General features: G+C 42.1%; 1 protein-coding gene across 2 annotated transcripts in view; it reads left to right on the top strand.

Moving 5' to 3' along the window:
* The window catches only part of LOC124880448 (zinc finger protein 638-like), a 32,694-nt gene extending 20,643 nt beyond the window's left edge, over positions 1-12,051 (top strand). For both annotated transcript variants that reach the window (XM_047385549.1, XM_047385550.1), the window contains 13 exons: positions 430-564; positions 871-909; positions 990-1,130; positions 1,537-1,625; positions 1,719-1,742; positions 3,781-3,887; positions 3,962-5,850; positions 5,929-6,037; positions 7,626-7,739; positions 7,811-8,080; positions 10,213-10,326; positions 11,530-11,651; positions 11,729-12,051. In XM_047385549.1, coding sequence (XP_047241505.1) covers positions 430-564; positions 871-909; positions 990-1,130; positions 1,537-1,625; positions 1,719-1,742; positions 3,781-3,887; positions 3,962-5,850; positions 5,929-6,037; positions 7,626-7,739; positions 7,811-8,080; positions 10,213-10,326; positions 11,530-11,651; positions 11,729-11,794 — 3,219 coding nt within the window. In that variant the 3' untranslated portion in view covers positions 11,795-12,051. The remainder of the gene's footprint in view (positions 1-429; positions 565-870; positions 910-989; positions 1,131-1,536; positions 1,626-1,718; positions 1,743-3,780; positions 3,888-3,961; positions 5,851-5,928; positions 6,038-7,625; positions 7,740-7,810; positions 8,081-10,212; positions 10,327-11,529; positions 11,652-11,728) is intronic.
* Positions 12,052-12,485: the final 434 nt, after the last annotated feature.

Here is a 12,485-nt window from a genome sequence, read left to right as displayed (position 1 = left end):
TCCTGTATTTTACATTAGTTTCTTTTTTATGTCCTTCCTTCTTTGTGCGTTTCCTTCAGTTGGCTTCCTTTCTTTATTGCCTTTATTGTTCCATCCATCCATCCCTCCCCTCTCATCCCTCTCTTCTCAGCTTCCATATTTAAAGCCTGTCTTATGTATAAATATCACCCATAAATTCATGCTTTAGTATTTCATATTTTAAAACAAACAAAGGTCGACTCTGCAGTAATCTGGACTTTTTACATGAATAAATTGTAGGAAAGCTGTCGGTGATTCTGCAGTCTTGGCCGACATCTTGAATGTGCATCATGGTTCTGTGTCCATACTGGTCTTCTTTAAAGCCTTAAAGGAAATCATAAATGGGTTTTGTTTTTGTAAATAAATGCATTTAGTTATGGGACTAATGTTAACCTCTCTCTTTCCTTCCAGGCCTTTGTTTATTTCAGCCACTGGCTTTCATTCATCAGTTTTGTCAAAGATCTTCCTTATAAAGAATTAATCATCAATTGTTGCCAACTCAAGGCCTCCCTCGTCTTACACATGGAGAACCACGGACTTAGTCAGGTATGGAAACTCAGACCTGGAACGATATAAACTGGACCAACATCTGACTGGTCAGCTGATCTGGTTTTTAATCACCAGTCCTTTTCTGCTTTAATGACAGATTTGACCTGTTTTGGTTGCTAAACTTTCAACCTTTTGTATCAATAACAGAAGGTTATATATGAGATGAATTTTTGCATTGTTTTTAAATAAAAGATTTCTATCAGTTTGATGTAAATTTGATTTTAAATAATTTGTTTTACAAAAATGAAAGAAATCCCAGTATTTATCTGAATGATTTGATCTCAGTTTTGTCATCTTTTGCAGGAGAAACTGTACAAAAATCTGCTGAAATTGAGTAACTATGTAAGTTATGATTTGTTTAAATTCTGCACGCAGAAAAAAATCTTTGGATTCTTTGGTAGCTGGTTATTTTTATTTTCCAGCCTGTTCCTGACTCTGATTCTCTGGTGGAACGGCTCCTGTCTGTTGAGATCTTTGATGCCTCTCCACATATCGTCACTTTGGTCATGAAGGTGGTGGCGTCCATCGCTTCCTTCGCCAACTTCGTACCTCTCGGCAACAGGGTATGATGATATTAACTTTATGGAGGACTGAAGCTGCCAAAATAAATGCAAAATTTTATAGTAATCAAATATTAAAATAATTTTAAACATTAATTTAGACTATTTTATTTTCTGAGCTTCTTATTTTATTAATAAGAATCTACTTAATACCTAAGAAACACATTTTAGGAATCAATGGGGATAAAATAGTATAGAAATAAATACTGAAAAAACTAAGCAGATTAAGAAGATGAATTGCTATAAATTATTTGTATGGGGGTGATTTTGGGGGTATGATGGATGAATGGATGGTTGGATGAATGGATGGATGAATGAATGAATGGATGGATGAATGGATGGATGGATGGTTGGATGAATGAATGGATGGATGGATGGATGCTACCTTCCATCTGTTTCTCTGCCTCAGGTCTATATTGAGATGGCTGATTCCCAGGCTGTGGCTCAGGTGATGGAGAAAGTTTTCTTTCTGGACGACTTAACTGAAGATAAAAACTGGTGTGTTTCTATGCAAATCATGGAGATAAAATAAACATGTCTGCTGCTGGTTTTGTTTTATTTCACAAACATTTGTCATCCTGTCGTTTACAGGACTAAAGTTGGACGCATCGAGCCGTAAGTGCCCCATTTCAGGTGGTTTCTGGTCAACTTAAGAGTTAAAGAATGTGATAAAAATGACCCAAACATAAATCAATGTGATGATGGCTAAATCTCTACAAGCACAGTGTTTCCATCAGACCAGTTAGTTAATCTTTTTGAGTAAAGCGAGGATACTACACTGCTCAAACAAATAAGGGGAACACTAAAACAACACAATATAACTCCAAGTAAATCAAACTTCTGTGAAATCAAACTGTCCACTTAGGAAGCAACACTGATTAACAATCAATTTCACATGTTGTTGTGCAAATGGAAAAGACAACAGGGGGAAATCTTTGGCGATTAGCAAGACACTCAATAAAGGAGTGGTTCTGCAGGTGGGGACCACAGACCACTTCTCAGTACCTATGCTTTCTGGCTGATGTTTTGGTCACTTTTGAATGTTGGTGGTGCTTTCACACTCGTGGTAGCATGAGACGGACTCTACAACCCACACAAGTGGCTCAGGTAGTGCAGCTCATCCAGGATGGCACATCAATGTCCTGCAAAATGACCTCCAGCAGGCCACAAATGTGCATGTGTCTGCACAAACGGTTAGAAACCGACTTCATGAGGATGGTATGAGGTCCCAACGTCCACAAATGGGGGTTGTGCTCACAGCCCAACACCGTGCAGGATGCTTGGCATTTGCCAGAGAACACTAGGATTGGTAAATTCACCACTGGTGCCCTGTGGTCTTCACAGATGAAAGCAGGTTCACACTGAGCACATGCGACAGACGTGACAGAGTCTGGAGACACCATGGAGAGCGATCTGCTGCCTGCAACATCCTTCAGCATGACTGGTTTGGCAGTGGGTCAGTAAAGGTGTGGGGTGTCATTTCTTTGGAGGGCAGCATGACCCTCTATGTGCTCACCAGAGGTAGTCTGACTGCCATTAGGTACCGAGATGAGATCCTCAGACCCCTTGTGAGACCATATGCTGGTGCGGTTGGCCCTGGGTTCCTCCTAATGCAGGACAATGCTAGACCTCATGTGGCTGGAGTGTGTCAGCAGTTCCTGCAAGATGAAGACATTGAAGCTATGGACTGGCCCGCCCGTTCCCCAGACCTGAATCTGATTGACCACATCTGGAACATCATGTCTCGCTCCATCCACCAACGTCACGTTGCACCACAGACTGTCCAGGAGTTGGTGGATGCTTTAGTCCAGGTCTGGAAGGAGATCCGTCAGGAGACCATCCACCGTCTCATCAGGAGCATGTCCAGGTGTTGTAGGGAGGTCATACAGACACATGGAGGCCACACACAATACTGAGACTCATTTTGACTTGTTTTAAGGACATTACATCAAAGTTGGATCAGCTTGTAGTGTGTTTTTCCACTTTAATTTTGTGTGTGACTCCAAATCCAGGCCTCCATTGGTTAATAAATTTGATTTCCATTGATGATTTTTGTGTGATTTTGTTGTCAGCACATTCAACTTTGTACAGAACAAAGTATTTAATGAGAATATTTCATTCATTCATATCTAGGATGTATTATTTGAGTGTTCCCTTTATTTGTTTTGAGCAGTGTATATCTGTAAAGGACATTTCAGTATCGAGATTCAACAACAGAACATGAGGAAAAATGCAGTGGCATAATAAAGGCAGGTGAAGAAAAGTTAGACTACAGACTGAAATTAATTATGTTTCAGTTAATAGAACAGGCAAAAGTCATTATTTTCTGTTTTGCGTTTGACTAAACCTCCAGACTTGGACTTTTGTTTCAAGCGAAGTTGTTTGAGTTACTCTGGAAATTGTTGCTGTCCAGCTTAACTTGCAGCTCTTTTCCTCAGTTACATCTGTGAGTTTTTAACTTTAACACACAAAGTTTGAAACTTCAGGATTTAAAAAAAGATTTCAGCCAAACTGTACAAACTATACCAATGGCTGTAAGAGAGAAGCTACCTCCAACTAGACATGACTTTCCTTCACGTTCTCCATTCATTCATAGTTTAATGAAGGGAAAACGCATCAGTGTTAAGGATCCATGTTTCTTCCTTCATTTCAGGGTGATGACACTACAACAGCGACTGCAGCTAACTGGTCACTTTACGATTGACCTTAAGAAACTCCCAAAATTTGGACAAGTGAAACCAAAACCCAAATCTGAAAAAGGTAAATGCAAAAAAAGCAATGTGTAATAAAAGTTTTTGTTTCTGTAAAAGTTTAATATCTTCCCTCTACAACAGGATCCTCAGAAGGACCCACTCTTTCCACATTCAACAAGACGGTACCAAGCAGTGCAGCTCCACAAACTGGGATCCTGCCTCCTGTGACCCGTTCTGAAGCTGCTGCTCAAAAGTCAGCAGAGACTCAAGAGGGAGATAAACCCACAGAGCCGGCAGTGGCACAGGCAGACCAACAGGTGTCAGCAGAGAGCAGTAATGCTGCAGAAACCGCTGAGACAAAGATGGTAACCTCAGAGGTGGAGCCATCTGCAGAGGAACTGTCAGGAGACGTATCTAATGATGATCAAGCTTCAACTAGAAATCAACATGAAAGTTTAGAAGGAACCGGCAAAGCCCCAGAGGATTTTGGCCCAGTTGAAGATCAACGAGACTCTTCAAAAGATTTTAGTGAAGTAAATTTAATTGATCATCAAACCATAACAGAATCTGAAGGTCCAAAACAAGACACCCCCGGTGAGCTGGTCTCTAAAGCAGACGATGAACCAACAGTGGAAGAGGAAGAAGTTGTCAGTCAAGAGATTGATTCTATGGAGGATCAGCCATCAACAACAGAAGCAAAGTTAGAGGCTGAAAAAGTTGAAGAAAAGTTGGACGATACAGACAAAAGGCCCAGAAGGAGCACGAGGAGCAAAACATCTCCCACTGAGGAGAAGGAAAAGACTCCAAAGCAACCGGAGAAGACAGTTAGGAAATATATGACGCGAGCAAAGAACAGCAAGGCCCAACAAGAGGCAAAGACTGAAGATGCAGAAGAAACAAAGAAAGCTACTAATGTGATATTAGACGCTGTTGAAGAAGAGGTGACTGAGGAAGATCAACCGCCGATACAGCAGAAACCAAAGAGAGGAAGGCCGAAGAAAAACACTAGAAAAGCTAAAAAACTAACGGCAGCTTTGAAGTGTCCCTCCAGTCCAGCAGCTGTTGAAGAAGCAGATTTGCAGGTTCTTGAGTCAGTGGAGGAAGAGACGGTTAACGAAGTTCCAGCAGAAGAGCCTAACGACACGACAAGCTCAGCAGCTTCTAAAGAAGATGGAGGGAAAACAGTGGAGAAAGAAGATTCAACCAGAAACGAGGAAGAGGGGGATCATCCTCAGCTTCACGTTTCCGCTTCCCTGGATGATCGAGTTCAGGAGGTGATGATGATCGAAGAACCTTCCAGCCTGGAGAAACAAAACAGAAGTGAAGCAAGAGATGAAACCAGTAAAATGGATGAAGCTCAAGCGGAAGGAGGCGACTCAGTTGGAGAGCTGATGGTCTCAGAGGAGCAGAGTCTGACTCAGTTAGCTGGTGGTGGAAAAGATGCTGAGGAACCTTTTTCTGGTGCAGAAGGGTCCAAACGGGACGTCTTAGAGGAGCCGTATGTGACTCCGTTAACTAATGATGTAAAGGATGTTGGTGCAGATTTATCTGCTGTAGAACAGTCTGAACAGAAGATCTCAAAGGCAGAAAGTCTGACTCAGGTCACTGAAGATGTAAACAATGTTGAAGAAGTTGTATCTGATGAAGAAAGCTCCAAAATAAAACTTGTAGAGGAGTTTTTGTCGCAATTTGCTGCTGAGGATGTGAAAGACGTTACCGAGGATTTACCTGAAGGGACGAAACAGGAAGGCTCAGAGGAGCAGAGCCTGGATCAGTTAGCTGGTGATGTGAAAGAGGTTGGTGGAGATGGATCTGCTGTAGAAGAATCCAAACAAGATGCCTTGGAGGAACAGAGTCTTCCTCATTTGATCCATCATTTAGAGAAGACCTCTTCTCCAGAAGAATCTATTACAGGACCAAAAGAAGCGACACCAACAGAGATCGAGTGTGAAAAACCTGACGCTGAGACTAACACTGCTTCTGATCCACATGAGAAGAAAGAAGACAAATGTGACTCTTTCACGTCTGAGGTGAATATTTAATCTGTGGGAATAAATCTGTGCATTTATGAAGGATGTGGCTGAATCACCTCTTTGTTGTTTCTTTAGAACATGCTGGATGTAAATGAAGCAGGTGGACCTGAGGAGAACAAACCAGACGACCAAGAAGCAGAAAAAAGCCCAAAATCTGCTAAATGCAAACATGATGACAGCACAGGTCTGAATGTTTCCAGGTTTATTTTCACCAACTGAGCTTTTTTTTTTTAACACTTCCAAAGTTATTTATTCAAATCAAACTTTGTTTTCACTGCACATCTACAGGGTTTGGACAATGAAACTAAAACACCTGTCATTTTAGTGTGGGAGGTTTCATGGCTAAATTGGACCAGCCTGGTAGCCAGTCTTCATTGATTGTACATTGCACCAGTAAGAGCAGAGTGTGAAGGTTCAATTAGCAGGGTAAGAGCACAGTTTTGCTCAAAATATTGAAATGCACACAACATTATGGGTGACATACCAGAGTTCAAAAGAGGACAAATTGTTGGTGCACGTCTTGCTGGCGCATCTGTGACCAAGACAGCAAGTCTTTGTGATGTATCAAGAGCCACGGTATCCAGGGTAATGTCAGCATACCACCAAGAAGGACGAACCACATCCAACAGGATTAACTGTGGACGCAAGAGGAAGCTGTCTGAAAGGGATGTTCGGGTGCTAACCCGGATTGTATCCAAAAAACATAAAACCACGGCTGCCCAAATCACGGCAGAATTAAATGTGCACCTCAACTCTCCTGTTTCCACCAGAACTGTCCGTCGGGAGCTCCACAGGGTCAATATACACGGCCGGGCTGCTATAGTCAAACCTTTGGTCACACATGCCAATGCCAAACGTCGGTTTCAATGGTGCAAGGAGCGCAAATCTTGGGCTGTGGACAATGTGAAACATGTATTGTTCTCTGATGAGTCCACCTTTACTGTTTTCCCCACATCCGGGAGAGTTACGGTGTGGAGAAGCCCCAAAGAAGCGTACCACCCAGACTGTTGCATGCCCAGAGTGAAGCATGGGGGTGGATCAGTGATGGTTTGGGCTGCCATATCATGGCATTCCCTTGGCCCAATACTTGTGCTAGATGGGCGTGTCACTGCCAAGGACTACCGAACCATTCTTGAGGACCACGTGCATCCAATGGTTCAAACATTGTATCCTGAAGGCGGTGCCGTGTATCAGGATGACAATGCACCAATACACACAGCAAGACTGGTGAAAGATTGGTTTGATGAACATGAAAGTGAAGTTGAACATCTCCCATGGCCTGCACAGTCACCAGATCTAAATATTATTGAGCCACTTTGGGGTGTTTTGGAGGAGCGAGTCAGGAAACGTTTTCCTTCACCAGTATCACGTAGTGACCTGGCCACTATCCTGCAAGAAGAATGGCTTAAAATCGCCTCTGACCACTGTGCAGGACTTATATATGTCATTCCCAAGACGAATTGATGCTGTATTGGCCGCAAAAGGAGGCCCTACACCATACTAATAAATTATTGTGGTCTAAAACCAGGTGTTTCAGTTTCATTGTCCAAACCCTGTACATGCAAACAATTCGACAGCCCAACACTCAGCTGTTCATAATGTCAAGTGGAGGGAAAAGGATGCGTCTGTATTCAGAGCCCTTGATAAAACAACCTTCCACAGCGGCCGCTGCTGCAGGTCGTTTTGGGGTATTTCTCCACCTGCGTTGCACATCTAGAGTGGAGGGGCTGGTTTTAATGTTGCTGTGAGTTTAAACTGATTTACTGTTTCAGATGAGAATATTCTAATGGCGGAGGAGGTGGGAAAGGCAGAAGAAGAAGAGAAAAAGGAAGTAAAAGCTCCCAGACCCAGAGGCCGAGCCAGGAAGAAAGCTAGGAAGACTCCTGGTAACACAGACATTCAAACAGAAATTGAGCCAAAACTCCAGGAAGCTCACTGATGTTTTCTTCTTTGACAGTGAGAAAATCTACCAGAGGTCAAACAGTTTGTCCTGAACCAGAGAGAGAAGAAGAAAAGGAGTCGCTTTCTGCTTCACTTGATTCCTCCTCCATCTTGGACAAAGACACGTCCGCTTCTTCAGGTGACGTCCAGCCAGAGATCCAAAAAAAGGAAACGGACAGAGCTTCTGCTTGTGCTGAACAGCAGCCGCAGTGTGGAGGTCCTGATGAACAGAAACAGAAAGCATGTTTGAAGGAGAAGGAAGAAAACCGTAGGGTGGAAATTAAAGGTAAAAGGTGCTGCTTGAGAATACAGTTCAGAACCAGATTTCATATTCCCGTTCAGACCTGAGACTAAAATTTGTTCTGCGTAAACTAATCACGTCTGTACAGCGCTACATTCAGCATGAACACAGACCGAGGGGCCTCCAGCCACCTTCAGCAGTAACACAAAAATGCAACTTGGCTGAATTTGAATCAGATTATTGTCTCAGTGGACTGAAAATACAAATGATGCAGGTTGTGGATTTGCACATAAAGTGGGTAACGTAGACCAGATCACTCAGGTCGGATCTTAACGCCAGGCGTCCACAATCATCCCCAACCCTGGTCCTCAGGGGCCCAATGTCCTGTATGACAGATGTTTCCCTGCTGCCAAACATCAGGGCCCGTATTCATACAGATTCTCAGAGTCTCTCAGAGAGCGCCATCGACAGAACTTCCTACATTAGTGAGGATGGTGTGGTGGACCTGTTGCTAGGTCAGGTGGACCTGTTGCTAGGTGCCGCGCTGTCTTCTAAGAGCTGTGATTGGTTGTTGCAGAAAACCAAAAAAAAAAAAAAAAAATGTGCTCCTAGTAATCAATGGGATGAAATTTAGACTGGATTCAGAAATGTTTAAATCATGATGAAACTTAGCTAAAATAAATAAAATTGCCACACAGGATCAAAATGTTTGAACAAAGCTTACTTGCTCATCATTATTTTAATTTACTTATGTTTACTTCCCATGCTGGTCGTTCTCATACTGCATCTATTTCATATTAATATTAAAATTCAGCATTTTACTGTGATCTACTTATATTATGAGGTCTAGTTTGGTAAAATAAAACAGAGAAAGAAAGGTGGAGAAAACCGAACTGAACAAAGGTGAAGAGCCTATGGTGGAGGAGGAGAGGAGTGTAGAAAGGTAGATTTGTTCCTGGGATCATGTTGCAAACAAACAATTATTCCCAGCAGTGCATCGTTCTCTCTGCTTTCAGCACCAGCCTGGAACGTGAGTGGCTCTGGTACCTGTTGGTACCGGCTGCATTTAGAAGATAGAGAGGAGATAGCAGCACACCAGAGAACTTCTCCAGACTCTGTCACGTCTGTCACATGTGCTCAGTGTGAACCTGCTTTCATCTGTGAAGACCACAGGGCACCAGTGGTGAATTTGCCAATCCTGGTGTTCTCTGGCAAATGCCAAGCGTCCTGCACGGTGTTGGGCTGTGAGCACAACCCCCATTTGTGGACGTCGGGCCCTCATACCATCCTCATGGAGTTGGTTTCTAACCGTTTGTGCAGACACATGCACATTTGTGGCCTGCTGGAGGTCATTTTGCAGGGCTCTCGCAGTGCTCCTCCTCTTCCTCCTTGCACAAAGGCGGAGGTAGCGGTCCTGCTGCTGGGTTGTTGACCTCCTACGGCCTCCTCCACGTCTCCTGGTAGCGCCTCTAGGCTCTGGACGCTACGCTGACAGACACAGCAAACCTTCTTGCCACAGCTCGCATTGATGTGCCATCCTGGATGAGCTGCACTACCTGAGCCACTTGTGTGGGTTGTAGAGTCCGTCTCATGCTACCACGAGTGTGAAAGCACCACCAACATTTAAAAGTGACCAAAACATCAGCCAGAAAGCATAGGTACTGAGAAGTGGTCTGTGGTCCCCACCTGCAGAACTTCTCCTTTATTGAGTGTTTCTTGCTAATCGCCAAATATTTCCCCCTGTTGTCTTTTTCATTTGAACAACATGTGAAACTGTTAATCAGTGCTGCTTCCTTCCAGTTTGATTTCACAGAAGTTTGATTTACTGGGAGTTATATTGTGTTGTTTAAGTGTTCCCTTTATTTTTTTATATATTATATATATAATGGGTTGTTTGTCTGAAGGGGTAAATGTGCTGATAAAATGCACATCTGCTAACATTTTATTAACTTTTATTTTTTTTAAAGCATTCTCTAAAAATGCTACAAAATGAATTAATTTTCAAACCAACACATTTTTCCTTAAATATTCCAGTTTGATAAATACAGACTCTCAGAAAAGCGTAGGTCTTTATTTTAAATATTTAGCTTAAAGAAAGCTGCAAATTGTGACGTTAGAAATCAGAGAATAAGTGACTAAGAGGATCTGAATTGAAAGATTTATTTGTTGTTCTGCAGCCATCAGCAAACAGAGGAAGCTGGTTGAACCTGAAGCAAAAAGATCTCGATCTCAGTCTCCAAGTGTTGTTGCCAACTTCAGTCTGCCTCCATTTGACCCTGAACGCCCTCTTGGTGAGAAACAGTTTCACACTTTATTGTATTTTTTATTCTGTTCAGTTTAGATCCTTTTCATAAACTAGAATAGGGGTGATTGTTTACTCTATTTACCAGTTTTAATATTAAAATTCAGCATTTTACTGTGATCTACTTATATTATGAGGTCTAGTTTGGTTAAATAAAACAGAGAAAGAAAGGTGGAGAAAACCGAACTGAACAAAGGTGAAGAGCCTATGGTGGAGGAGGAGAGGAGTGTAGAAAGGTAGATTTGTTCCTGGGATCTATTTACCAGTTTTTGTTAATATTCTGATTTATTTGAAACCATCTGGTGGACAGAGCTCAGAAATCATATGAACGCTGTAGGCTCTTTAACGACGACTGGGGCTGGATTCAGTTCTGAGTGTTCTGGTTCTGCCAACGTTGTTCATATTTCTGGTGTTGTATCTGGTTACAGGGCCTCTGTGTCTTTGCTATTTACTCCTCTGTGTTTAACGTGGTGAGGAAGCAAATTGAAGTTTTTCTGCCAAGACCTCGAAACCAGAAGGTTATTTGTATTTCCTATCCCATCGTCTAAAAGTCATCATCCCGTTTCTGGTGTTCACAGCTTCCGTTTTTAAAGACTACCCACTTTACCAAAAATCTACAACTAATTCATAGTGAACTTTACAGTTTTATATTTAAGACTCTGGAAAAGTCTGAAATGTGTAGGAACCCTGAGAAAAGCATCGCAACAGTTTAAAGATGCTCTGTGAACATAACTCTGTGTTTTCGCATTCTGTTGAAAATAAAGGCAACCGACTCACAACTCGTGGGTTTTTATTTTTGTAAGACGGAGCAAACTTTTAAGCATCCAAAAAGGTTACAGGAGAGCTGAATGGAGCAGAGATCTGCAAGGCACGCTCTAGAGAAGTCGTATATTCTTAGTTGATTGAACAAGTCATGGAGGATCAGCTTAATGGTACCAAGCTGAGGTCAGTGGTTGGAGGAAGCAGAATCTCCCCATTAACAACGTTACTATTAGTGGATCAGTCTTCTCTCTACAGCTGGCCTGGCAGGTAATAACTGTACTCTGTTCAGTTAAAAATCCACCAAGCTGAACGTTTTTAATAGAGTAGTCTTTATTGTCATTGTACTCGGGGGTACAATGACACTGAGTATAAGTACAGTTCAGTGGGCTTACTACATAGTTTATACATTTTAGTTTATTCTTCTCTTCAGGTCAGGAGTTCACGGTCCAAAAGTTGGCATATTTCTGTAATCTCTGCTCGGTTTTCTACCTCAATGACAACTCCGATAAAGACCTGCACTGCTGCAGTGAAGCCCACTACAACAACCTGCAGGTAAACACAAACACACGTACATCATGTGACACATCAGAGCGCGGGGTGTCCCTCATTTTGTTCTCCTCTGTCTTCAGAAACATTACCAGGAGCTCCAGCAGAAACCTCCAGCAGAAACCTCCCAGGGTTGGGTTTCTGAGTGATCGGCTGTCAACTACCGATGAGATAAAAATGATTAAGCTTGATTTGAACCTCTGTTAGACAAAATGTGTCTGTTTTATTGAGTCAGTGATGAAGGGAACAAATCTGCTTGATTTTAGATTTTCTTGTTAGATTCTGTGTTTCGTTAAAATAATTAAGAAATAAATTAAAAATGCTCAGAGGCTGAAGAGTTTTTAACTGTAAATGTTTCTTTTTTTTGTAGCTCTGCAGAGCTTCTCCATAAACAGACTACAACGTTGATGCGTCTAGATCTTCTGTCTTAAACCTGCTGAAACAGACAAAACTCACTGGCTAGTTTATCAGGAACACCTGTTCCATTTCCTTTTAAATCAGCCAATCGCAGGCCAGTAACTTAATACATTCAGGCATCTAGACATCCTGACGCTCACAGTAGTTCAACCCGAGCATCAGATTAGAATAGTCTTTTAAAAAGCTGTTTGTTTTTACTGTAAAATGATCCTTTATTTGTCCCTCAGTAGTAAAACTGACTTGTATCAAGAAACTAAAAGGCACATGGAAGTGCTGACTAAAGATAAACCATTATATAATAATGGTTTAAAGTTTTAAACATAAAATAATTACACAGCTCCATGAAGGATATTAACACTGATCTAGTGCGGTGGTTTTCAAGCCTGCATGTTTTAGGTGTTTCCCTACAGTCTCATACCAGAC

The sequence above is a fragment of the Girardinichthys multiradiatus genome, chromosome 14, assembly GCF_021462225.1.
Source record: "Girardinichthys multiradiatus isolate DD_20200921_A chromosome 14, DD_fGirMul_XY1, whole genome shotgun sequence".
In the NCBI taxonomy this organism is placed as follows: Eukaryota; Metazoa; Chordata; class Actinopteri; order Cyprinodontiformes; family Goodeidae; genus Girardinichthys; species Girardinichthys multiradiatus.
Note: the sequence above shows the minus strand (reverse complement) of the source record. Positions and strands in the feature narration are given on the sequence as shown.